The sequence below is a fragment of the Centroberyx affinis genome, unplaced genomic scaffold (genome assembly GCF_046629955.1).
Source record: "Centroberyx affinis isolate AG114_WGS23_722 - 3 ecotype Tasmania unplaced genomic scaffold, CSIRO-AGI_Caff_v1 ptg002143l_1, whole genome shotgun sequence".
Taxonomy (NCBI): Eukaryota; Metazoa; Chordata; class Actinopteri; order Beryciformes; family Berycidae; genus Centroberyx; species Centroberyx affinis.
The window spans coordinates 40287-67010 of record NW_027280461.1 but is presented as its reverse complement, the minus strand read 5'-3'; the positions used below and the strand labels follow the sequence as shown (position 1 = coordinate 67010).

General features: G+C 40.5%; 1 protein-coding gene across 1 annotated transcript in view; it reads left to right on the top strand.

The window, feature by feature from the left end:
- Positions 1-254: 254 nt before the first annotated feature.
- The window catches only part of ppfia1 (PTPRF interacting protein alpha 1), a 51297-nt gene continuing 24827 nt past the window's right edge, over positions 255-26724 (top strand). Inside the window, exons 1-7 of the mRNA XM_071531851.1 lie at positions 255-1288; positions 3533-3799; positions 20509-20610; positions 21561-21725; positions 21927-22001; positions 24239-24340; positions 26000-26227. Of these exons, the coding sequence (XP_071387952.1) occupies positions 3533-3799; positions 20509-20610; positions 21561-21725; positions 21927-22001; positions 24239-24340; positions 26000-26227 (939 nt within the window). The 5' untranslated portion in view covers positions 255-1288. The remainder of the gene's footprint in view (positions 1289-3532; positions 3800-20508; positions 20611-21560; positions 21726-21926; positions 22002-24238; positions 24341-25999; positions 26228-26724) is intronic.

Sequence of the window (26724 nt, the reverse complement as noted above, 5' to 3'; positions counted from 1 at the left end):
CAAAACATGGTTTTCCACGCTGCCGGTTGTGGTTTTAGCTGTATGGATACTAGTTGATGTAGCTGACTGAGGAGTGAACTCCCCAGACAGAGGAACTGAATGTGCTCGTGCCTTTCCCTTTCCTCCTGTTGCCAACCTGGGAAGCTCGAGCTCTCCTCCCGTGGAAAGCCTGAGATTACCAGGCTAATGAAAAGTGAATGCTGTGCTAGCGTGAGCCTACCATTGGCTGTCCCGACTGCCGAGGCTGGCAGGCAGTGGCGACAGGGAAGGACGGGACCGACGGACCTTTTGGTGGAAATACCGAAAGAACATAACAAACTCGCATAGAAACGAGTGGAATACAAGTTTTTATTTGTGGTTTGGATTTTCCAGACGAACGAACAGGTCGCTAACGTTAATTGTTAGCTTGAAGTTTCCGAGTCAAGCCGTGATGTGGTGACGCGGCTCAACATAAACGACGGGAAGCTAACGTTAGCTGACGCGCTAACGTTACTTGATAGATTCAACATTACACCAGGGCTTTGGAGACCTAGTTCAGGTTTTTTTTACTCGTCTTAGTCTTTTCGACTATGTAAAGTCGATTACTGTAAGATATTTTAACATGTTGTCTACTTTTGTCCGAAATAGAGTATGTACTTTGTGAACTACCTGGCATTATCTTAGCTAACTTAGTAGCTATATGAAACTAGCAAGCGTTAGCTACCTAGCTGGCTAGTAGCTAACGTTAGCTAGCTGTCTACTTTAAAACTGACTTCAAGCCAAAGAATTCTGCTTCAAATTAGCTAACGTTAGCAAGTAGTAGGGTACGGCTGTTTCCACGTCAGCTAACCATATAATCACCTGACTACTTGTTATGAATTGTTATTTGGTGAGTTGAACTTGAATTGTTGAAGATGGCCATTGGTTTGTTTTGAAAAGCAAAGATATCCACTCTACTTCCAAATCTAGCTATGCAATCATCGAATCACCAGCTTACTTAATGCTAGCATGCTAACGTTGAGTTAGCCTGCTAAACTTGGAATACTGCCCCCTGCTCACTTAATGTGGGTCTAGCTCTGAGGCCTTTTGGAATTCCTCCTTTTCTTACCGAAAAGACCTTTTCACAGCCTTAATGGATTCCAGCGCCTGAGTGGATTTGAATATGGTTTGAATGACTCTGGATATTTGTGAAACTTGATACATTGCAACATTTCATAATTGGAGAACCTGGATTTCGTTGAAGTTTATTTGGAACCATAAAATAAAGTGGACATTACAAAGGAAGTTGGATTAACGTTACTCTGCAAAGGTGAGATACAAACACACATTAAACAAATGTGGTCATTAGGTATAGCTGCTTATCTTGTTAGGCAGCTACCAACGTAATGTGGTGGAAGTGAACTAACATATATTCAAATGTGCTGTGTGTGACAGCATCACACTGTCAAACGCTGACTGTTGTTCAAGACAGAGTACTATATTTATAGTATTCTATCTAACATTATGCAAAGTCTGTGGCTGAGACTGTACCACATTAAACAACTCAATTTTCCATTACAGGAACTATGAGAATGGTAGATGGTCAAGCTCATCTAAAGTTGCAGTACTATAAATTGTTTGGCTTGACACATAGGCAGTCATAGTCAACCTCACTACAGTCGTTAATTGAATGACCAGTGGTGATGTCCTCATTCATCAGTCGCTTCTGCCTTGCTTCCCAGTTGTTCCTCTTTCTTAAATAGCAACTCCCCAAAACTGTCCCTCCATAAAAAGTGTTCAGCGTTTTCTTAAGTCTACTTGTGAAGTCTTGTTCTCTTTCCAGACCCTGGTTCATCTTTACTTTTGATGTATGGGACGTCCTTGCTAAGTTACACAAGACCTACCATCTGTCAATCTCTCTCATGGATGCTGAGTGGCCCCTCCCCCTCATAAACATTGTTGGGCTTGAGTGGCTTGACCTCGTTATGGAGCGCTGGGTTTTATTTTGCTCCTGCTAAATTGGGTTAAATTTGTCTCCTTCCACCACTAATCATGTTTATCATCTTAAATTGTGATTTTTCTTTTTTATAGTAAGGAATTGAAGATGGCATGTTGGCTGGTTATTTGGCATATAACAAACATGCCTGGTCCAGCTCTTTGACACACTTGTTAGAAGGTACAGTTGAGTGTTGGGTCGTTGAACTGAACACAATGGTTTCTGAAAGCGAATGCCTTTTGGCATGGCAGGCGATGCAAGGAATAAGAGGAAGGGGCGGCTCTGGCTGCCACTCAGTTCCTACTCTGTTTGCTCAAATTTGTAAGTTGTAGTTCCTTGTAGGTATGTTAAATCCAGCTCACATGATTCTTGGCTTTTCTGTCTAGCAGTCTGTCTACAGGGCCTAAGCCCCTTGGTTTGGAGAGTGGTTCTAATTCCCCAGGCCTTCCTGTCCAGCTTTTGTTAGGTGCTGCATTACTCCAAGCTTCAGCCTGCACAGCCCTCTTAGTTCCTTGTGAGGCAAAACATAATACATTTAGGGCCTGACCTTACATTTTGTTTTGTTTTATTTGTTGCTTCATTGTTTGGTGCCTGCCTTACCTCTTATAGACTAATGTCACTGCCTCCTCTGGGAAAGTGAGTTGGAAACCAGTCCACAAAGTATTTAACTAATATCCTAGTTTACCATTAGGAGCAACCAGTAAGTAGGTTCTGCTGATTTGGCTCTGACTGTTTTCCCTTCTACATAGTCAATAAGTTGTCATAACAGCCAGTGCCCCTGGTGTCTGCAGAGCATGTTGATCAGATCACTTTGTAAGTGCACTTTAGCCTTTCCCATTGCCTTCTTTCTTGAATCTCTCAGCTCTGTCACAGTGCAAGTGAGGGTGCAATTGCAAAGCTTTTTTCTTTAAAGATTCAGTAAAAGACATTATCCCTTCGGCCCCAGAGAGTCTTTTCATTGCTTTAGAACATGAACAACTCTATTCCAAAGCTAGAAACCTGACGACCTAAATTCTTATTGGAACCAATTTACATGTATTGAGCTTTATATTACAAAAGTTCTATCATTTTCAAACTAGAATATGTCCCCATGTCCCCATACAATTGTTTGGGTGCTGTTACTGTCAATTTTCCATCCTTTGTAATCCAGTGTCAAGGCCTATGTAGGTATGGTGTCACAGAGTAAGGGGACGGGGGGCTTCTGTCTAAATTCTGACTGTGGCAAACTGAGCTGTCCTAGGACACAGGAATGATATTTTAATGTTCAAATTCACTGGTCTGCTTTTGACAAAAGAGATGTTTTCGTTTATTGAGTGCAGATCGTAGGATATGGCATTCACAAAAGATCCTTTTGTGTGTGTGTGTGTGTCTGCGTGTGAGAGAGAGAGAGAGAGAATTTACTCCATAGTGATAAAATTTACATGTGTCTTCAGGCAAAATTGCTGCATATCACAAACTCTGTGCTGACAGGTCTGTTTGTCCCCTCATAATCCTCTTCTTCCCTTTTTCTCCAAACTATTTCTTCTCTCTCTCCGTCTCCTCTTGCCCTCCTCTCTCCTGTCCAAACCATGGCTGTAGATGATGTGCGAGGTTATGCCCACCATCAGCGAGTCAGAGGGGCCTGGAGGGGGAGGTGGCGGTGGTCGGGGCTCTGGTTCCCCGCTGCAGTCGGACTCAGAGGGCCACTTTGAGTCGCTGATGGTGTCCATGCTGGAGGAGAGGGACCGCCTTCTCGACACCCTGAGAGAGACCCAGGAGAATCTGGGCCTGACCCAGGGCAAGCTGCACGAAGTCAGCCATGAAAGGGACTCTCTGCAGAGGCAGCTCAACACTGCCTTGCCACAGGTAAGGGAGAGAAACTTGTTCTATAGCATATCAACCCATTGGTAGCTTGATATGCTATAGACACACTGTGGGGCAGGACTAATCGGACAAAAGTATGCCTGAAGGGCACAGACTTGTTTTCTACTTGTAATTTCTCATCCTAAGAATGCGTTTGTAGATCATATGTTAACAGCGAGTGTATGCTCCTGAAAATCCTTGAAGAGTAATGTAATATGAAAACTGTGATTTCCAGGTGTGGAAAATAATTTCTTCAGTTTTGGAAAAGTAATAGAAATTTGTTTCATATATGTATGTAACCTTTTTAGGTTCACAAAATCCTGAAAATAGACATTCATCATGTTAGCTAAATGAACCAACACAGATTTTGCTGGGAGTGTAGCTTACTTTAGCAACTAACCAAATAGCGATATGGCAGGAAAATGCAGATTAAAAAATCACTGGCCACACATGGACAAGGATAAGACATGGCTCACAGAGATGTGAAAATGTAAGTTGAGTTGTAAAACATTTGATGTTTTCAACTTCCATATGTCCTAGATTTGAATGCCATCCACATGTGACCCACTTATTGCATACTGTGATTGAGTATTTTGACGTACAGTCCATCCCACCCCCTTCAATCCCATTAAGATGTATTGAAAAGACCAGACCTCGGCTTTGTTAGCTAGACTAGTAAAACAGCTGTACCCTTGTACCTGTACCTTAGTTTGACCCATTTTGACTAACCAGAGGCTTGGTAGTTAAATGACATGCAGTCTTTGGTAAAACTTAAAATAAATGCAGAGTTTCATAGCCTGGCTCTTATAGTTCCCAGTACCACCAGAGGATATATCATATTTGATCAAAATGTAGCTTATGAAGGGCCCTATGAAAGCTAACTTAAGTTTTACTTTTTGCCCATTTTAGGGCTTTAATTCTCTTGAACTTGTGTTTTTATACATTAAATACTTTAACATTGCTGGAATTTGGTCAGTGTGCTCAACTGACACCCTTCAATCACAGGTGATAGAAACTTCAATACAGTTTGCACTGAGCATTGCTTTTTTATGTATGTACAAAATGCTAGGAAATTTTGTCTCATCTTTTGATATCTTGATATTCAGTTAAATAAATACAGCACTAGAGAAATCCCTTGTATGGTCACTTTTCTCTCAGCCTATTGCTACCAGTGTTATTGCATTCAGCTTTACTTGAGACTGGCAGCGCAACAATGTGCTGTACATTAACCTGCTTGGCTACTGGCCACATACCAGACACACAACCGACTCCAGCCAAACTCTAAACAACAGACTCTGATTCGGTCTGCATTTCTACTTGGAATGATCTTTCCACAATGCTAAGAACTGGATGAAGATGAGATTATATATTATAAAAAAATACAACGAGAATGCAACGTGATATTGAGTTCAGCCCGAACACAGCCAATGGTGGCCAAGCTATCTCGTTACGATACTGTGAGCATGTCGCTTGAGAAGTTGTTACATACAAACATACACAGACATGCACAGAGCTTCCAACACACAGCACTGCTCAGAACTGGTCGTAGACAGTTTGAATGTGCCCGGATTGGCAGAGCGTACTATGTAAAATATCTGGAACTATGTGACATAGTTCTAAATTGTTAGTGCTGTCATTGTTTAATGAACAAATGTGTGGCAAAAAATAATATGTAGGCTTTAGTGAACTACAAAGACAGACAGTCTTGCACTTTTGCAGTGAAAGCTGTACGCACATAGTCACATGCTTGCCTGTCTGTACATGCTGACACTCAGATAATAAATGAATAACAAATAAATAGTAATAAATGCCATGTGCAGCTCATTTTAAAATTATATAATTGCCTGGGCTGTGGTAGTTAGTTGTTAGATAAAAGTGGTCCATTTTGCAAGATTGTCATTTGCTTAATACTGAGAATTGAGTGTTTTTTTTAAGACATTTTAAGGCTATGCATAGAGTCAATATACTATAAGCTCCTTACAGGAATTGAAATGGATTTAGATAATTGTGCTCTTACATTTTTATGTGTGATTTAAGATGTTTTACCTCAAGAACACAGTGTCCTTGGGGAAAAGAGCACAACGTAGAATCCTGAAAGTGGAGGGTGCAGTGTGACATTCCTCCATTAAGAGGTTATTAAATAAAACTTTGCCAACCAGTTCATTCTGGCTTTTGCTGGGGTCTTACATTTTCCTATTCATCGCAAAGCAGTCATTTTGTGCTCGCAGAAGGCAGGGCTTCTCAATAGTTAAGAGATGTTATAGGTTCACACATTAGTATAATGTGGTGGGAATCATGGTTCAGGCTTTGTGTATCTGCTTGCTGGTCTCGGTTATGATAATGGATCATGTTTCTGCCCCTCTCGGTCTTATATTTGAAACGAAGGGATCAGGTTTCCTGCCTTTAATGATGCATAAGAAGCTGGTGATCAATTAAGCGTTCTGGTAGTTTTGGTTGAACATGCATCTGGTCTATCAGTTTTTCTTTTAGAAAGAGCATGCTGTTTGTTCTCGATTGCTTTTCTCTTTATTTATTAAAGGAGGAAACCAAAGGCTTACAGACTGTGAGGGATGACAGTACAGAATATGACAGACCACAGTACAGAGAGTGGAGAGGTTTGCACAGGGCTTGAAACCAATGGTGTCCCAACTTTCCTGGAATATCAAATGGCCAGAATTGATGTTTTGGATGCTTGTAGGATGCTAGGCAAATGGCGTTTCTTTGTTAGCCTGTATTCTACAGCCAAGAAAACTATATCCTATGTCCGAGAAAAAGCTTTGTTATCATTGGCTTTCACACCAGCCAGTGCGTTTTCATGGTTATGGCTCTTGGGATGAGTGGCAGCATTGGAGATAAGCCAGTGAGACCAATAGCTATATAACTAAAGGGAGAGTCACCCCACTTACAACCATAAGTGATCAGCTGATCCGTGAAAAATATATTGTGAACATTAGTTTACTTAGCTTGCTATCTAAACTGTTGGTCATCAGTTACTAGACTCTGAATGGCCTACACAGTCAAACTAGTGTTTTACTGTCGTTAAAGTTAATGATAGTGGCTTTTGAATTGGCATATAATGATAACTTTCACCATTAAATGGCTTGCATCAGGTATAAAATGTTGTTGTACATGCCACATTGTTCTTGGAACTGAACAAGCACTTCACTTGTGTATGTGCTTTGTGCTTTTCTTATCGTCTAACGTCACATTGTGGCAAGGGCTTGGGAGTACAACACACCAGCTCTAAAACGACTGGTGCACCACAAAATAAAACCACTAAACACCATGTATCAGTGCAGAGTAAGTTAAAATGAATACACAGTTGCAGTAAAGACTTTTATTGCAATGGAGAATGCTATACGTCTTCAGATCAGGCTTTCCATGTTCATTTATGTTAAATATACAACACAATCAATTAGGCTGGTTGAAAGAGTGCCGTAGCTTACATATATTGTTAGGGCAGTTTATATCTGTCGTTAGTTCAGAACTAGGAATTTATGTTACATGTTTCAAAAGTGAAATGCATTCTGAAAAGTATGACTAAACTAAGACTTATGATGTGGGATCCTTGCGTGAACTTTTGAATTAATTGTAGTCAAACAGTTTAAATTGTTTCAGGACGCTGTAGGATAGTCATGAAAACAAGGATCATTGTACAGAAAGCAAAGAATGTTACAGAGAGAGAGATCACTGCACAGAAAGCAAAAAGGGTTACAAATTAGAAGGATTAAAGGCTCCTGAACTATTTTTTTTTATGTAGTAGCAGTAGTGCTCCAAACCTTAAAAAGTGGAGGCACATAAACTTTTTTTGAAACGACACCTTCAGCCAGCATAAGGAGTTGGTCTCCAAAGTACAGTGGTATAACAGATTTTTGGATGGAGTCCCTTCACAAAAGCAGCAAAAAATTGTCTATCCTGGTGAAAGGGGATTTTCTTTTCCCATAGCACTTCCATTTCCCTCTCATGTCGCTCTCATTCACATGTGAAACATACAATATAGAGGAACTGTTGCATGCCTTGTTGCCCAGCAGTTAGGCAGCACACCAGCATCATGTGTCATATTGGCAAATTTGTTTTTTCTCCTTACACATAAAAGCTCATTGATCTGGCTTAATTAGTGCTGCTCATGATGAGATGAAACAAAGTGAATCGGTAACTTAGTGTTTGACTGCCTCTTTCCTATTTGTCCTACTCGCGATCAGAGTATAGCTGCATTGATGGGCGCAGTAGAAAAGCATTTGGTACAGTTTATACTTATTTTCTTTTGTCAGAGTTTTGGTCAATGCCTTGTCAAGAGCAATTATGTTATGTTGGATCCCACTGAGTATAGATGCGTGTAAACAAGGTAAATAAAATATTGGAGCCTGTAGCCTAAAGGTATAGTGGTTTTTGGTGTTTGTGCTTCCCTAGTTTATCTTTTTGAAGTATCATTGCATCAAAACAAGTGTTGCTATGTCAGCTGCATATCTGAACACCTTTTGGATACATATGTTTGGCATTCTATAATGAACTTTAACTCAAATCGTTGAAACTAACGTTTAAACCACGTTTCCTTGCCAGTGAAATAGGACAGTAACAGAGAAAACATACCTATTTCGATCATAATGGAGAACAAACAAATGGATATTTTTCCATGTGATGAAGGATGAGATGGTAAAGCTGAGGTTCAATTGTAGTTGCACAGAGAAATGTTTTAGTTGCTCAGTTTAAATATGAGTTGCATTTGCACTTTGGAGGCCTGATTGATACACATAAGCCTACAAGACTTCTGTGTCTTTGTAATTTCATTTTGAAATTATTTTGGACAGCTGGAAATAAAGGGAGAGCTGCATGTAGCTCTGCAACAGTACAGCAGGGACCAGGAGCCTAATGTGTGCGTCTTTTTCATGGCAAGACAAGAAATAAAAATTTTTTTTTAGTAAAATGCCCTGGTTTTCCATCTGTTAGGATTTTAAGGCTTGTAGTCTTGTGGTCTAATCAATTGCCATGATTCCACTTCCGTCAGTATTTCAACTTCCTCTCTGCACTGTCTTCATCTCTTCCTTTTGTCCATCATAGGAGACACTTAGGCCTTTGGTCAGACTAATGTGTGTGTGTAAACTATTCGCGCATGTGCATGTTGCTGTGTGCACTGCTGTAGTGCTGTCAGCTGATCCTGTGGCTGTCTCAGGGCTTAAAGACCTCTGACCAGGTGCCAGATTTCCAGCATATGGATGTTTTAGATTCACAAACTATTTTCGACACTAAGGTTTTTGTTTTTGATGTGTTTTATCCAATCATATTTAGCGAAGCAAAGCAATGTTTTACATTTACCAATGGAATGCGAGCAAGTTTTTTTTTTATCCAATGAACAGCAAGCTACTTTCTATCACAATGTAGCACTGATTCCGTGGTGTAGCACAGCTGAAATATGGAAACGAAGTTTATGAAAGCTGGTGAAGATACACGCTTCACTGAGACAGGAGTAAAAAACAAATGGCAATAGGCATGGATTAAATAAACGGGTGGAGACGGGAAACCGTTTGACACTTGGTGCGACAAATTAAGGAAACCGGGTGTTTGTTCTGCACTGTGTGCTCAACCAGCAGAAAGAAAGTGCTCCTTCCACATCAGGTAAATCCCAGACACAACGCCGCTATGCGCGCACTCCGATATCTGACCACACCGGGAGCGACAGTTAGAGCTGCCGCTCCAGCGGCAATGACAGACCTGAACGTGATCTGTCTTTCACAATTTACAGTCGTCATTCAGCATAAAAATGTGGCATTGCTTTGGCTGTTCTCTACAGAGCTCCCCAGGGGTCACCTGGTAAGAAAAAAATAATTGATGTGGAAATCCGTACGGGCACCAATTGGTAAACCGCGCACGGCTCCATGCCCGTGGATTAGTAGACTGTGCACACAGATTTGTAATATGTATATTGATAACGTCAAACAGGGACACCACAGCGACCCACAGAGTTGCATATAAAATTTAATTAACATGCTTTTTCTACAAGCATGATTTATAGGGAGTAAATGGGTTTCATCACCAAAACACACATCGGATCATAAAGTAGACCTACTGATATGATTAATCAATGGTTATGGTTCACATATGGTCTAGGTGCCTAATGGCTATTACAGCTCACTATATGTATGCCAAGCTGTTAGGGCTGGGCGATATGGACCAAAAATCATATCTCGGTATTTTTAGGCTGAATGGCGATACACAATATATATCTCGGTATTTTCTACGAAGTGGGCTAAATGTTCAGTTGTAAGTAGGGCTGGGCGATATGGACAAAATCAAATACCTCGATATCGATATTGTGGCAATATTGTAGGGATGACTATTGGTGCTTTCACAAAATATTTACACAATGAGATTTTTGATAAATAATCATCAGTAATGTGGATATAATGACTAAGTGGGTAAAGGCAAATAATAGAACAGCTAGAACAGTCTGGTAAGTTCAGAAAATGACATCACTTTACTGTAATGCAGCCTTTAAAACCAGGAAAAGACACTTATGCCATATCACGATATTACGATATCCAAAATCTAAGACGATATCTAGTCTCATATCACAATATCGATATAATAACGATATATTTCCCAGCCCTACAAGCTGTGTGCAATGGCTCTGGCTCACTGTATATAGGCCTAAAAGTCCCTCTTTGATGTTTGAGTAAATTGTAAGAAAACCGTGCCCACTGATTTCCGTATCATTTTTTTTGTACCAGGTGACCCCTGGGGGGCTCCACAGTTATCCTTATTGCACTAGGTTTATAGAATAATAATGCTGTGTGTTGAATATTCATTCATTCAGCACAGAAATGTGTCAATTGTTTTCGTTGTTCTTGTTATTGGACTAGTTTTATAGAGAAATAGAGAAATAAGTGTAGTGTGCTTACTAACCCCCCCGTCAGTCAGGAACATTTCAGGCTCAGGATTTTTTTTGCTTTAAGCTCTGCTGTCTGCCAAACCTCCTGGGATTTGTTCATGGTGTGTCTGGAAGGCAAAAAAACTCAGCTCTTAAAAAAATGTGGAGGCACTTTACATGCTGTAATCTGGTGTTAATACGCTATCTGATGTTCTTTTTTTCCATGTAGTTTTGCCTGTAAATCCCCAATCTAAAACTCATTTTGACAACGGATGGCCATTTTTAATTAGATGAATTCCACTAATTGATTAATTAGATGATGGAATTGATTAATTTGATCAACTCAACAGAATTTCCTATTATTAGCATATCTATTAAACAGTGAATGTTCTTGTTAATAATCAAGTGCTTGCACACTTAATAACAGCTGACTGGTGACTACTGACAAAATATTTATAGGCAATTGTAGCGGGTAAATTCATATCTCAATACTTGCATGTTAGCCTTAGAAAATTATATCACAGGCCTGTACTTTCAGTGTTTACCAATGTAATGACCTTGTTACTGCATCACCTTTGACTGAATAACTTTTGCTTGAATAACCTTTTGAAACTCTTTTGCCTCTGGTGTTCAGCACAGCAAAATTACCCCTTTTTTTCTGATGACAATGTTTATATAACTGCTAATCATTGTAATGTACCATATGAACAGATAAATAGAGGCAACATTTAGAATGGACATTACTTATTTGATATTCCAAGCTTGATTAAGCATGTCCATCCCTAGTTTTTCTCTTGTACCAAGAACTCTGTCTGTTATTACCCATGTTTTTGCTCGATATGGCTGGGGCAATCTTTTTTGTTTTAGTTGATGGACTAGGCGTAACTTTTTATTGCCATGACTTTGTTGCTAAAACATTTAGCCCTTGGCTTCTGTCAATTAACTTGGGAACATCTCAACATTCTGAAGTGGCTCCCTTTGGCTCCCAAAATAGATACAAATTTAGCCAAGGATCCCCATCTGATACAATATGTCTGTTATAAACCTAATTGAATGAATTGAAGAGTAAAGTAGCCTATAACTGCATAGAGGTATATTCCTGGTAACATTAGGGAGGATAGGGAACAGATCTGCAGCTAGCAACCAAAGTGCTTTAAAGCATGAACCAGAAGAAAACAAAATGTTCAGCAATACTTGGTGGTAGAATATGGAGTCCTTTATTTAAACCAATGCTTTTCGGATGGCCTTCATCAAGGTTCAAACATTAGGGAGGATGAAACCACTGTCATTTTGTTAGAATACCAAATATATCATCAGCAAAACATCAAATCAAATGACTTTGAAATCAAACCATTCCTTTTGAGCTTTTGCCTTCAGGCTGGGGTAGGTGGGTTAAGGGGACGTGCCGTTTTCCTCCCCTCTCTCGTTCCTTGTTCCCTCCCTCCTGGTGCGAGTACCCTTCAACTGGAATGCACAAACATTCCAGGGCGGCTTGCTCACACGTCAACAGCTCCTTCAAACTCCAGCGGTGCCCTATGGCTGAGACCACGCATAGTGTGCTTAGTTTTCTATATTTTTCTTGCCAGAGTTGGACATGACCTCCCTTTTTGTTTGTTTGTATATGTGTTCTGTGTATAGCCCAAGTTGGCCCCAAGTTTCACAAGCACATTGTGGGTAGCTCATTCACACTAGTGCCACAGATTTGAAGCTGTGCTGCTGTCGTTTTTGGTACATTGTGCACTGTTGGATCTGTTTTAATCCAATTTTAGGGCCCATATGTTGCAATAAAGCTAATTTTCTGTGCCAGCCAAGGCTTGTAATGGCTTTGCTTGAAGTGGGCGCAAATATATTGCCCACTGTGTGTTTGTTTGTGTCTGTCAGTAGTGAATTTCCAGCTGTGCCCTAGAACTGCTGTGAAGATTGCTGTGGCTGTAGAAGAGAGAAAACTGGTACTAGGTAGCTTCAGGCATGGTGTTGCACCCATTCATTATTTTAACCGCTAATCATAATGGCTGTGACTGTAGCCCCGGCTGCTTTCTCCTGTCATGTGGCGACATCAAACGACATCAAAATTTCCCTTGCTTGTTTTTCAGGTTAAGTGATCAAATACAATGTGAGTGAAGCGAGGCAAATGTCTGAGCATACGGATAGACACGTTTTTTTGTAGTACATGTCTATGGAGGGTTGTGCTGATATACGATGTCATCGGACATCAATGATAGGCTATGTCAGTGCTTATGTGACTTTTTCATGTGGTGATGTTGAGGTTTTTTTCCATCAGTATAATACTTGGAAAATAATATTTAGCTTTTGCAATGTAGTCATTAAACAAATTAATTAATTGAATAAGAGGTGTTGAGAACAATACCACACATTTGTGTTTTTTTTGTTTTTTAAGCGCAGTTCTATAGGTAAAAGATGTTTGTCTGAAGACAATGTTGTTTCCCCAAATTGTGAACCAAACGGAGGATGAAACTGCTGCCTGATGTCACTGGCCACTCCTTCTGCCTGATATCATTGGCCATCGGAGATGTTTGATTGGGCGATATGACGATATATGTGTAAATGTTGGAATAGGGCTGGCGATAATTCAATATTATCGTTTATCGTCTTTCAGTGGAATCATATCGTGATGATATGAAGATATTTTTATATCGTGACACGTTTCTGCTGTCTAAATTGATGATGACAAGCAAATTTTACTTAAAAACTCTCATAAAATGAGGTATGGTAGGAATATTATTTGAATATTTCTGTTTTGTTTGATCACACCTAACATTACCATTTGGTTCAATGAGATGAACATTAATGTGATTATTCAACATGATTTTGCATACATGAACCATATCGTGATATATATTGATATCGAGAAAAATCCTTATGATTATCATAATATTGATTTCAACCATATCACCCAGCCCTATGTTGGGACATCGACAACAACTCTGAAATCTGAACAAGTCTGTGACTGCATGGTTTTATTTTGCATGGCACTGGTTTTCCTAGGTTGTCTGCATGGAATTTTGTGCATCGCTGCCAACTCCGCCAGATGCTTCTTGCTGTACAGCGGCGCAGTAGCACCTTGCAGCATGCATGACACTGTAAACTAGAGATGTCATGTTAGGCAACTGCTCGACACAGTGCTGTTCTTTAAACATAATGTTAGTGCTGAAAGGGTTTTAGAAACTTCACTGAACTACTGAGGTCATGTGACACTACCCTTTTTTTTAACTAATTTCCTGTTTTCAGTTCTAATTCTCTTGTTCATTGTAATATTCAGCATCACTTCATGAGCTTTAAAACAATATTGGTAGTGGTCTGACTCTGACAGTGGTCTGGCTTGAATTCAGCTTCATTTAACATTCGTTGTACCTGGAATTTCAGGACCCTTGGGAATCCCAATATTCATGTCCTTGGTAACACTGAAAAAATAACTAATAATTTCTTCTTGTCTTTCATCTTTGATAAACACTGAGGTATTATTGTGTGTGGGCCATTGTAAAGCTCCTTCTTTACTTAACTCAAGAGTGGCTTCTCACATCCTTAATCTGTCCTGGTAAGGGCTTGGAACGCCCCAGAGACAACCCAGTACTGAAGCTCTAAATAGGCACTTAGTCATAGCCCATCCCCAATATCTATGTGAAATGAGAGTGAAATCAGGAAGTACTAGTCCTGGACCCTGCCACATGAGATTGGGTTAATGCACAAAGAAGACTGGACATTTATAGCTAAACAAGGTTCATACACCTTGTATAGCTATAAATGTCCAGTTTTCTGTGTCTGTCTTTATTGTCCCACTAGGGGAAATTTGATTGCAGCCAGGTATTAAAACACACGTTCCATGTACTTAAAACTGTTGTGCGAGATGACAAACTGTTATATGCCGGAAGGCAAAAGAGGAATTTTTATTTGGTGCTGCACTGGTAAATCTAAAACTGAATTTTTTGTGTGTTTTGTAAAAGAAACATTTTCTTTTTTTCAGTCTTTGCTGCTCAGTTAGATATAAATCAGTTAGAAATGAGAATAAAAAAGCATGGGTTTAACTTGGCAATTTGTGGGAGTGATATTAAGCTCATTGCTCCTGATTTTGAATGGGGCCAATTGAGCACACTGACCAAATTCTAACAGAGTTGGTGGCACAATGGCATGGCCTTGAGAGTGCAAGATGGCAAGAGAGGCAGACAATGGCTAACTTGTTCCAAGCTGTGGCATGATAATGGTGCAGTGCTAGTGTTGTCTTTTGCCAGATGTGAGTTAAATTAGTGGCTTAAAGGAGAGCAGACATAAATGCCCAGGGAGTGGAGGCCATTCTCTCCAGTGTAGTTCTCCCCAAAAGTCTCCTGCTTGCTGCTGTCATCTTCCTACAAGTGTTACAACCCTCTGAAGTCTCAGAGTGTCAACTGTGTCTGTATCCTTGTATTTCTCAATGTGCTAAAGCCCGCCACATGGCAATATGTAGTGCTAGATGAGGTAATTGATTTGAGAAGGTGCTCACTAGTGCGTCACACCAAAATTTATTGCAATCTTAATGTGTACTGCCACCTCTTGATACATCTAGGTATATATTACTCTTAATAATGCTGTCTCTAGCAAACTAGGTTGCACACAGCAGCTGATATATATAGCACTCATACCTTTTTTATTCCAATTCAAGCACTTGCTCAAAGCTAGAGCTTTACTCAAAATCTGAACAAATGGAAGGAAATTAAGGGTGTAGATACATATGGTTGAGTAGAAAGTTGAAATCTCAATGTATCAACAATTCCTAGGCTATATTCCTTTCAAACTTGTGTCCATAATTGATAATGAGCCTCACACTGTGCTTTTAATTGGCACATCCAGTGCACTTCAAGATCAATACCCATCTGTTCTCTGTTAGGAATGGAGACACATCCCTCCTCTGGTAGAAGACTCTGTCTGACAGTCAATTTGTGCTCCTCGGTTTACACATCACCTGCCTAGCCAGAACAGAGGAGTCAGCTTCTCTTTACATAACTGATGCAACTTGATAAAGACCTGTATGAGTTTTCTGTACTCTTTGTGTCCACATCACTTTTCAGTGCCATATCGGCTATGTACAATTTTTTGTGTGTGTGTCTTCAATGGAGAGAGAGAGTGTGAGTTGTGTCAAGCTGTGAATATAAGGACTCTTTCATGAGTGAGGCTGTTTTCCACTAGCTCCCATTCATAGGAACCAGTCAAATGAGTATAAGTTTACACCCATAATATACAACAGATGCAACTTCTTGAATTACCTAGATATTGTTGATGTGTGGTTTGAGTAGAGCAAAGATTTTGTACTGTCACTATGTCCTATCTCACCGTGTAATCTGTCCTTGTAACCCGGAGGAGCAGTGGAAGAGAAGGGCCAGAGGATGATGCAGTGCTTTTGTTACACTGAATAGTAATTAAGCAACCACTGAAGTATTGAAGGTTAGGGTTAGCTGTTGCCTCTGTCAAATTAGCATGATCGAAGATAAAAATTGTGTCAAAATTGAACCTCTTTCGCTGTTTCTCTTCATTCTCATTTTTACAATTTTAGAGGTAAGAGAAATGATGAAATGGGAAGCTGTGTTAAATGAATCATTTCAAGTACACTGATGATGTAATCTTTAAATAGCAGTGACTTGAAGAGAAGAGGATGTAGGCCTAGCATTCAGGTAGCCGAGCTCCTTCAGGACAGGTTGACTTTTCCTCTGTGTCTGTGTGCATTTGGCCAGCAGGCTAAGCAGCTCTGAATGGGAGCCATTGTGGTGTCTAATTAGTTTTTGACAGTGAGTCCTCCTCTAGGAGAACAGATGCCCTCTGCACAGTGTCAGATTTCTGCACACGCCATAAGCTTTTAAGAATGGCTAAAGTCATTATGTAGGAACTAGGCCTATTGGTGCTGATCTCAATTCCAAATACAGCGCAGTGTGGCGATGATGTCTTGTGAAGTTGAAAAAAGAACAGCTCAGTCTTAGTCTTGCCCATGAGTTGTAATTGCATAATAAAATGCCAACCTTTAGAATCTATAAGCTCTACTTTTTAGCAAGAGGAGTTTAAACAGAAAACCTGGTGTGGCATGTATCCAGCTGAGAGTTGTGTTTAGTGTTTTGAAGGCTAGAGAAGGTAATAGACTGTCCATATCTAGTTTGGAAGAACTGTTTTTTTTCCTGTGGAGTATCAGTGCTCCTGAGGTGAAAAACCTAGCAGTGCACATCAAAATTTAGGAAAACAATTACCTAAATCCCTTAGTATCCCTCTTAGTTTTAGTCCTGTAAGTAGCCAATATTATGCCACATTAGGTCAAAGTAATAGCCTATAGCCTATTTAGTGTATTAGGCCCAGGGTGAAGGTGGTAGAAGCATTGCAGCAATATGCATGAATTCTATTGTGACTACAAATATGTAAATATGTAGATGTTTGACGCAACAACAGTTTAGGAACAAAACAATGATTGTACATTTTGAGAACTGTCCTTCTAAGTTTTAATAGTCATACAGCTTGCCATTTTCAGAGCAGTGGTTTGTCGTAATGTAAAAGAATGGATTATTCCAAGTTATTAAATTTATCAAATTATTTTTTTCTGCTCGGAATAATTAGCAAATTACACACTTTCAAACAGAAAATTCCATATTGGCTAGTTTAATCATCTATAAGAAATTCTCTTGGCTGCAAAGCATACATAAATGACCTAACCACAAAGTTGGCTGTTATTCTCAAGTCATTGACGATACAGATACATTCTTTATTTACATATTAGGTATTTAGCTGGAGCTGTCATCCTGAGCAAGTTAAAATGAGTGCAACAGAAGAGTAAGATTCAATTTCAATCACCAACATCACAAGCAACAAAAAGGCTCCATAAGGACTATAGAGAGTCACAGCCATAGTACTCTGACAATATTTATGTGGCCAAGGGATCTCACTAGTTTTTAGCAGTAATTTTAGGCATCTGAACAGTGAAGACAATCAATCATCTGCTGGTCTGAAGGAGGCAGGTTGTCACCGTTACATTAGCACTATTTTTGAAATGGCTCCATGAGGAAGATCACATTGTTGCAGGTATAACCCATGTCCCAGTGAGTTATGTTAGATGGAATGCAAACTAATTTCAACTAATTTCAAAATGTAATTGCCATGTTGAAGACATAACTCGTGTATGCCATTCACTTGTGATTTCAATTGAAAAGGGAGCATCTTTAATGAGCCAAAACTGGCTCTAGCAGTTGTGCTCTTTTTTTACTCTCCAAATCATGCTGTTTTCTTACATTATAACAGTCAAACAAAAAGCTGCTGAATGTCAGATTGGTGGACATGAAAAGGAGCTGATGGCTTCTAAAATTACACCACTCAAATCCTCTGTTGCTAGAGTATTTCGCTGTGTTGTTCTTCATGGGACTGCATACTGAAAACCATGGCGTAGACCCGTACAGTATAGTAATCCCTGAAATGCTTTTGTGTGTTCCTCTGTGTTTTGGTACGCTGTTCCTTTAAGAGGTTGGCACACATATCCATGTCCCCCTCCTTTAATCCCCTCCCCCTGTTCTGTGGCTTACAGGGCAGCCCAGTACACTTCTAACCAGCATGTCACTCATCTACACTCACTGAGCCTGACGCCAATTTACCCTGCTGCAGGGAGAGACGGGATCAGGCCTGCATGCACACACGGCTCTATCTGCATGTATATGATTGTTTCGCACGCAATCTGTGCATTTAAATTTTATGCATATATTTATTTCAGGGTGTATGCTGTCTGTATACACATGTGAACAAATGAACACTTGGATTTGAAGCTTGGTGTCCGTACTCCCCTCTCCCAATCTTGCTCTAGAATATAGACAAATGATTTAGGACTATCTTCTCACCTATCTACATGGTGGCATACCTGTTAATTACTGTGTCCTGTTTGGTGGAAACTGTCAAACTAGTATTGTCAAACTGATACTATCAAACCGATGTTTTCAAACTTATCCTGATGGTATCTCTGAAATAATCATTATTGTGGAGAACTAGTAAAATTTTCACTTGAAAGAAAGAATTTTGCTTATTTGAAGAGGTGGGTTTGAGGTTTCTGAAACATTTTTATTTATATTCCCAAGCAAACTAGTGTCGTTTGACGTTTGGTACAGACAGAGGACTAGGCAGTGTTCCCTTGCTAATTACCAATCTCTGTTGGCAACAATACATTTGACGCCCTCAGAATCGCTGTGATCAGATAGGTCCCTGAGGTCCTTAATGGCCTTAATGGTAATGAAATGTCAGCTGAAAGTGTAGTCTCCTTTGTTTCCTTTTTTTTAAGCGTTTTTTTCTTATCTTACACCCTCTTGACTTTCGCCTGACCCCTTGAAGATCACAACACTATGCATCCTGTCAACTACTCAACGGTTAATCACATAGAGACATTTGGTAGGTTTATTTCTTGTGGGCATTGTGAAAATAATGGAAAATGTAATTTCTCTGGATTATAGAGAATTATATTGAGTTGGTCAGCAGGTGAGTCCTGCTCATTGAGACTTCTCCACGGTTTGATTTGCCAGACTCAAATCATTCACCCACACTTCCACCATTCATAATGTCAACATCTCACAGTGGAGACCACAAGCAAGTACCCAACCTGTGTAAACACACTGCCCCAGTTTTCAGTCAGCATTAAGTCGAGGCCTAAAGCGTGAGTGAAGGAAAGCTAGCTGGAAAGAAAAGGGTCAAAGATGGGGGAGAGGGGGAAAGAGAAATCTTAAGGTTGCAGTACGACTCAACCTCAGCCTCTGCTCAGGAATGTAGGAAGTCATCCGCTCTGTAATTACCTCTAGGCCCGCCTCTTATCGTCTCCCATTGGCTAGAGGAGAGCTACAGACCTTGGTCCTAGCCAATGGCCAACGCTCCCTTATTCCTTTAGCAGAGCAGAATCGGTGCCAGTCGCTGGAAAAGCTCAGAGGCCGGGGTGAAGGGAAGAGAGAATAGTTGTGGTAGTGACTGAAAAGGACGATCAGTTCCAGCAGCCCCCCCACCCCCTGCACCCCCCCTCTCCCTTTCGGAAACGTAAGAAGAAGGCCTCGCCACTCAGGGTGCTTGTCCTACAGGGCGAAAAATCAGGATGGCACATTCTCTGGGCCCAACCATGCATTTAATCCCTAAAAAGCAGTGTGTGTGTGCATGTATGTGTGTGTGTTTTTGTGTGCAAGTACATTTGTTTGAGAGAGACAGAGAGAGAGATGTGAGAGTAATGTGAGTTTATTAGGACAAGTCTGTTCACAAAGTGTCAGTCTCATGTGTTCACTTGTAATTTTCATAGACTGTAGACATTTCAGTCAGATGAAAGCTGTGTTTGCCTCCTTTCTTTCTGTTGCTTTGTTTTTCCATCTTTCATTTTTCTGCTTCCATTTTACATCAAATCCTGTCGCTGTGTGTTTCCTACATTGTAATATCTGGACGTTGTTGGCTTCCAGGGCAGTTCTGCATAAGTCCATCTGGTCTACACTAGTGATACTCTGCGAGAGTGCCCGAGAAACCATAATGAACTATCTCTGTTTCAAAAAGCAACATGGTTTCTAAGAGCATCCATTTTCCTCTGGGGGTGAACATTAGATTGTTGCAATCCATTTAGGGAAAACATTGAAGTTTTTTAGAACCATTATGCGAGGAAAAGACAAACTGGATATTTCATTTTTTTTAGGCTAAATGATCAAAACTTAAAGTACCTTAAAATTTAAAATGCAAGCGTAATACATCCACATAAATGTGTAGTGACAATAAAACTTGTTAACTTGTTATTTCTTGTTCTTGTAGTTTTTTCCTGGCCTGTAAAACAGAACCTCTTAACTAACAGTTTCAATGTTACTGTAATTGTCCAATTCTATTTTAGGAGTTTGCTGCACTGACCAAGGAGGTGAACGTGTGTCGGGAGCACCTACTGGAGAAGGAGGAGGAGATCGCCGAACTGAAGGCAGAGAGGAACAACACACGGGTCAATAGAACACACACACACACACACACACGCACACACATACACACATACGCACATACGCGTGTGCACACAGTTACTCTGTCACTAGTACACACTGTATCTTAAAGCACAACAAACAAGGATTTTGTCTTTAAACAGGACACGATCTCCACTGTTCCCCTGTGTTTGTTTTGGTGTAGATAGTTGTCATGACACTAGCTGACAAATGAATCCGCTTCTATCCTATGATCCAAACCAGTCACAAGTTATTGGCCCTACAATTGCAGCATCATCAGAATATTTCTGGTAGTGACAATGAATTGCATTACAGTCAGTTGTGTGCTTTTTACTTCAGAGACCTAACAGGGTTGGCCAGTGAAAATAATTGGTCTATCATGTGAGATCATTGATTTGAAAATCCAGGCTTGGACTCACCAGGATACACAATGGAGAAAAGGGGAGAGGGGGAGGGGAAAGGTGGGAAAACAACAATAAAAACGAGATGCTAGAGGAGGGGAATAAGGAAGGATTAAGGCCAAACATTGCTTGTCTGTTTACTGCATAGATGGGTTCTATCTGAGCTAATCCAGGCTGAGGTTGATATAGTGGGTCTGTATGTATTTGTATGCCTTGTTGCTGGGGTTACTGGGTTACACTCTGTATGGCTATCAACCGACCTAGATCTACACACACAAAACAACAGATCTCCAACAAGAAGACATCACAGATCTTTCCACAGCTTCATCAAAGCTCTACCTTTACTATAGAAAAGTATATATGTTTTGTAGTGATTGGGATAGGTTTGAATGGTATCATACATATTTATGTCTATAACTGTCCTATAGCACTGGCTCATAGACAGTAAGGATCATATTGCATGCTTGTGTGCATTTGTCTGCTTTCCTCTCGTCACAAGCCTTTGAGCCTGACATTGATGTATAGGTTTGTAACAGTGTCTATTGTGTGTCCAGCTCCTGTTGGAGCACCTGGAGTGCCTGGTGTCTCGCCATGAGCGCAGTCTGAGGATGACAGTGGTGAAGAGGCAGGCCCAGTCGCCAGCAGGCGTCTCCAGCGAGGTGGAGGTCCTCAAAGCCCTGAAGTCCCTCTTCGAACACCACAAAGCCCTAGATGAGAAGGTATGTGTGTGTATTTGTCTATTTGGGAGATTGGTGAGTGGTTGAGAGTGAAGTAGATGTGTGTGTTTGTGTACATGTGAACGTGTGCGTTAGAGATATTTCATATTGCATGGCAAAGCAATAGAGAATATGTGAAGATATTGTAAGGCTGTAGTCGTCTTGCATCTTCATGTTGATTCATTTATTTCTCATGTGTTCTAGGTAAGGGAGAGACTGCGCGTGGCCTTGGAAAGATGCAGCGCATTGGAAGAACAGCTCACCATCTCGCACAAAGAAGTAAGCAGGCATATATGTTCCCTCACACACATGCACACACACGCACACACACATACACATAAGGGCATACATTTGCGGAAAGCTGACTGCAGATGAGAAGTAACTCAGTAGAATCAGAGGAAATTCTCTTGAGTTCAACAGTAGCACACACATGCACAGGAGCTCAGGCTCATACACACATGCCTGCACACCGGGGATGTCATGATTATCCAATTTGAATCGGGAAACTGGACCAGCTGTGCAAGTCTGTACCAATTTAAACATGCGGTATCAGGTCAAAGTTGGTTGATTTCTCTGTTAGTTTATTTCTTATGTATAATTTTGTTCTCCCTCCATGTCACACTGGGCTACGACTAGGCCACCTTCCCTTTGTGAATGTGGCTGTAGTTTATGCTGCATTCACTTGATGTGGGAAGATTCACTGGAATGACTTGACGGCTCAATGGAATGACTCGGAAGTGTTCATGCATTCAGACTCATTTTGAAGCTGTCAAATACCACGATTGACCTCTGTTATTGGCAGATTTTTCATACGTAAAACATGCACTTACTGAGTGATGCATTTAGATTTATGTTTTACAGCAAACTAACCATTGCAATGCCAACCACACATAAAATATAAGTAGTAGTGTCCCACCATTTTATTTTATACTGTCATTGCAATCTGTCACGATTTGTTTGTACAGAAACACTGTCACTTCCACAGTTTTGTGCACTGGGATGCTTTATATAACAACGACTAATTGTCCCTATCCTTTTTTCTTTTTTTCTTTTTTTTGGTAAGGTGGAATGGAAGATTTTCATTTTTCTAGCAGTGGCTCAAATTTTGGCATTGCTGAAAGATTATATAATGATGGGGACATTGAGAAGTGCATTTATGTTGTCAAGCTCCAGAGAAATATCAAACAAAGGTACATTATCTCACAGTAAAATGTGCAGCTGGTCAGAAAGTTCAGCCATTTGGATGATGCTGAATCAGCTGGATAATGTTGATTACCACAAAATGGTGTTTTTTTGTTGATTACCACAAGTCCTAACTAGAGTCAAAATAAGGGTGGCCCAGTAAATTAACAGCCCACCAAGTACATTTTGGTTTTGGATTCATTACAGGTGCTGTGATGCATGAAGCTTACAGTTCTTGCTCATGTAGTTTTCAAACAATCAGGATTTAATGCCGCCAAGACACTGCAATAACAACTAAACTTTGCATTAGTCATCATGGCACTGAATTCTATTGTATCTGATCAAATAAAAAAAGAATTGCAATCATATTGATCTTTCATGTATTGAATTGTTAACTACATATTGAGATTCATACTGAATCGGTCTAAGAAGGAGGGATTCACATCTCTAATGTACACACACATCCACACAGCATGCAAAGGATGAATCTTGAGTCTACTGTGTAATGAATGGGATTAAGATTGACAAAAGGCCCAGAGGATCTTGGGAAAGTGGCCTAGATTTCCTCTCTGCTTCATGCTACAGCCCTCCTTTTATTCCTGGGAATCGGCCTGGGAATGCGCACACACACACACACACACACACACACACACACACACACACACACACACACACACACACACACACACACACACACACACACACACACACACACACACACACACACACAAACAATCAACCACCACCACTTGCCACTGTCTACTTTTATGAGTAACTTTACTTCCTTAGGCAAAGCAGCTTTTTGCTGTTTTGTTTTCCTGCCTTTTGGCCATTTGGCGTAGAGTGTTGCTCTGTGCAGTTTATTCATGTGTGAGTTCGTAACCAGAATAGTTGTGGTTTGAACTCAAGGCCCTCAGCACTCAGTGGTTTGAGCTATCTGCTCTTCTCTCTCTCTCTCCCATGCACACACACACACACACACACACACACACACACACACACACACACACACACACACACACACACACACACACACACACACACACACACACACACACACACACACACACACACACACACACACACACACACACACATATATATACACATACACACACACACACACACACACACAACACACACACACAAAGTACCTTTTAAGAGAAATGGGAAAATAAAGAAAAAATCACAAATGGTAAAATGGTAAAAAGCAGACTAGCAAACTAGCTGTGTGCTCTCATGTGGTTTGGTTGTTAACCACCTATTTGTCTAGATGGCTTTTCTCAGTAAATGAATGATTAGACTAGGTGATAAACTGTCTGTCATTTCTTTAGGTGGCTTACCTCAGGGACCAGAGCAGCCTGAAAAGAGGGCTGATAGACGGAACCAGCGAGCTCAACCACAACTCTGAAAACACACCAAGCACTAATGGCAAGGTGAGGTTATTCAACAGAATGTGTGAAATGGTGTGTGTGTATGAGGGCAGAGAGAGAGGAAAAGGCTGCAGTTGCCTGTGTGTGACAAGCATCCAGCCAGACCACCCAGCAAGCCTTTGCAAAGAAGTTATCAGCCTCTTTGGCTCCTTATTCTCCATGATGGCCCGCTTGTATTCCAATTCTTCCATCATCGCGTCTCTCCCTTGCTCCATGCTGCCTCTATTTGAGTTAACTGGCGGTATGTGGGTATGTGTCAGGCTGAGGTCTTGTCACATACATGCTATGCAACCATAGAAACTGTTTTTTCAAACTGGACTTGTTGCCTCTCAGTTGTTTTCCATTTTCACTCAGTGGTTTCATTTTTCGGCCTTTCCTCCATTTGGACATTTGGCGTTCTTCCCATTGTTTCATCTTCCTCTGGGAGATGTTGAAAGAAGGACAATCCTATTGGATCAAGGACTTGTATTCCTAATTAATGTTGTTGGGACGCTGATCACCAGTAGACAGGACATTAACACAGAACAAATACACAAAATATACCATGAGACACTTAAACAAAAATGATACACTACAGATCTCAGTTACAGTGCTATCTAAATTAGCAATGGTTTACTGCTATCCAGGACAAATGTATACACAAACATCATAGACATGGCACAATAATAAGACAATCTGTACAATCATCTCCCCTTGAGCCCTCCCCTCCCCCTAACCATTCATTTCCCCTTTACTGTTACCCCCCCCCCCCCCATTCCAGGTTCTCAGTAACCTAAAATAAAGCTTACATTTCAAACAGTAAAAGAAAGTAGTTGCCCAAAAGAGGAAAGACAATGATTATTGCCTCCATTAATTAAAGAAGTAAAAAAAAAAAGGGGGACCCACAGAACACACAGATTACATTGTTTACATTGTTGTGGCTAGCAGAATTTCATAGCTAGCATTATCTGCTTCTAGCTGTTTTGTTGTGCTCATAATAATAAAGAACCTTGAACCTTGAGAACAACAGCAACAGAGCAAAAAAGAGAGGGAAAGGAAGTATACAGAAAAATGTGAGTTCAAAGGAGAGACTGAATTTTCAGAAACAGATCTACCCAGCAGGTGATATTCTTGGGTTTTGCAAAGTGTTGTGTTGCACACAATAGCTCCAGCTGGGAAATATCTCTGTGTAGGAATGGGACAATATGCTTATCTTACGATACCATTCGATACACGATATGGAGTTCTAGATTCAATACAACCACAATACGATGTAATAAATAAAAGTTAAATGACAACAAAGTCTGACTGTCCAGAATTACATTCATTTTACTTTCTAGCAATGGCATTGGCTCGCTAGAATGTAAACAATTTAACATGTCACTAGAAAGTGTAATAATATAATTTTGATGGAGAGCTTGAGAAATTGTAAAGGGCAAGCCATCTCATTTCTGATTACTACGGGAGAATATAATGTAGCTAATATCGCAATGCATTTTTCTTCCTCACGATGCGTATTGTCACATTTTTGTATTGTGATATATTGAATTTCAATATATTTTCCCATCCCTGTCTCCGTAAGACAAGATGCTGCATTTCTGATGCAATATTAAAGTATGGCGAATCCTGTGATGAGTATCTTGTGTACACTGGCTAATGCAGTTATGTTAATGTCACCTTCAGCGGTCGTCAGATGGTTCGCTGAGTCAGGAGGAGGAGTTGTTGCCGGGGAAGGTGGGTGAACTCCAAGAGGTGGTGGAGCGTCAGACAGCCGACCTGGGCCAGATGAAGGAACGCATGGCCGCTATGGTATCGCGCATCAACGAGCTGGAGGAAGATCTGGACACGGCCCGAAAGGACCTGATCAAGTCTGAAGACATGAACACGCGACTGCAGAGAGACCTGAGAGAGGTAGGGAGGCCTGGGGCTAGTTGGAGCGCAAAACCTCATTAAGGCTGAACTAGGGAGACACATTTTAAATACTTCTGCAAATCCATTTTTCAGTCAAGTCAGTCAGGTATGAATATGTTATAAAACAGTCAATTTGTGAGGGAGCTCAGCTTTTTCCCCCCAAAAATTGCAATCAGATATTTTACAGCCACCTGAAATACTGGTCATATTGGAACAGCGTAGTGGCTGAAATAATCTGAAAGCACAAATTGAGAATCAGTATCAATAAATTATCTTTATTATTTGGAAGTGTTGCACACTCTCACCTCTTCCCTCCTGTATCTGTGCCGCAATGCCCTACAACTTTGATTCAATGCAGCCTATTTAAAAAGAAGTATCCAAAAAGGATTACTTAAAATTGTTGTAAAAAAATATCAAACACAGGCAACTGCTTTATCTCCCCCATTGTAATGTTGTCTTTGTTAAAACACATACCATCTCAAACTATATATTGGAAT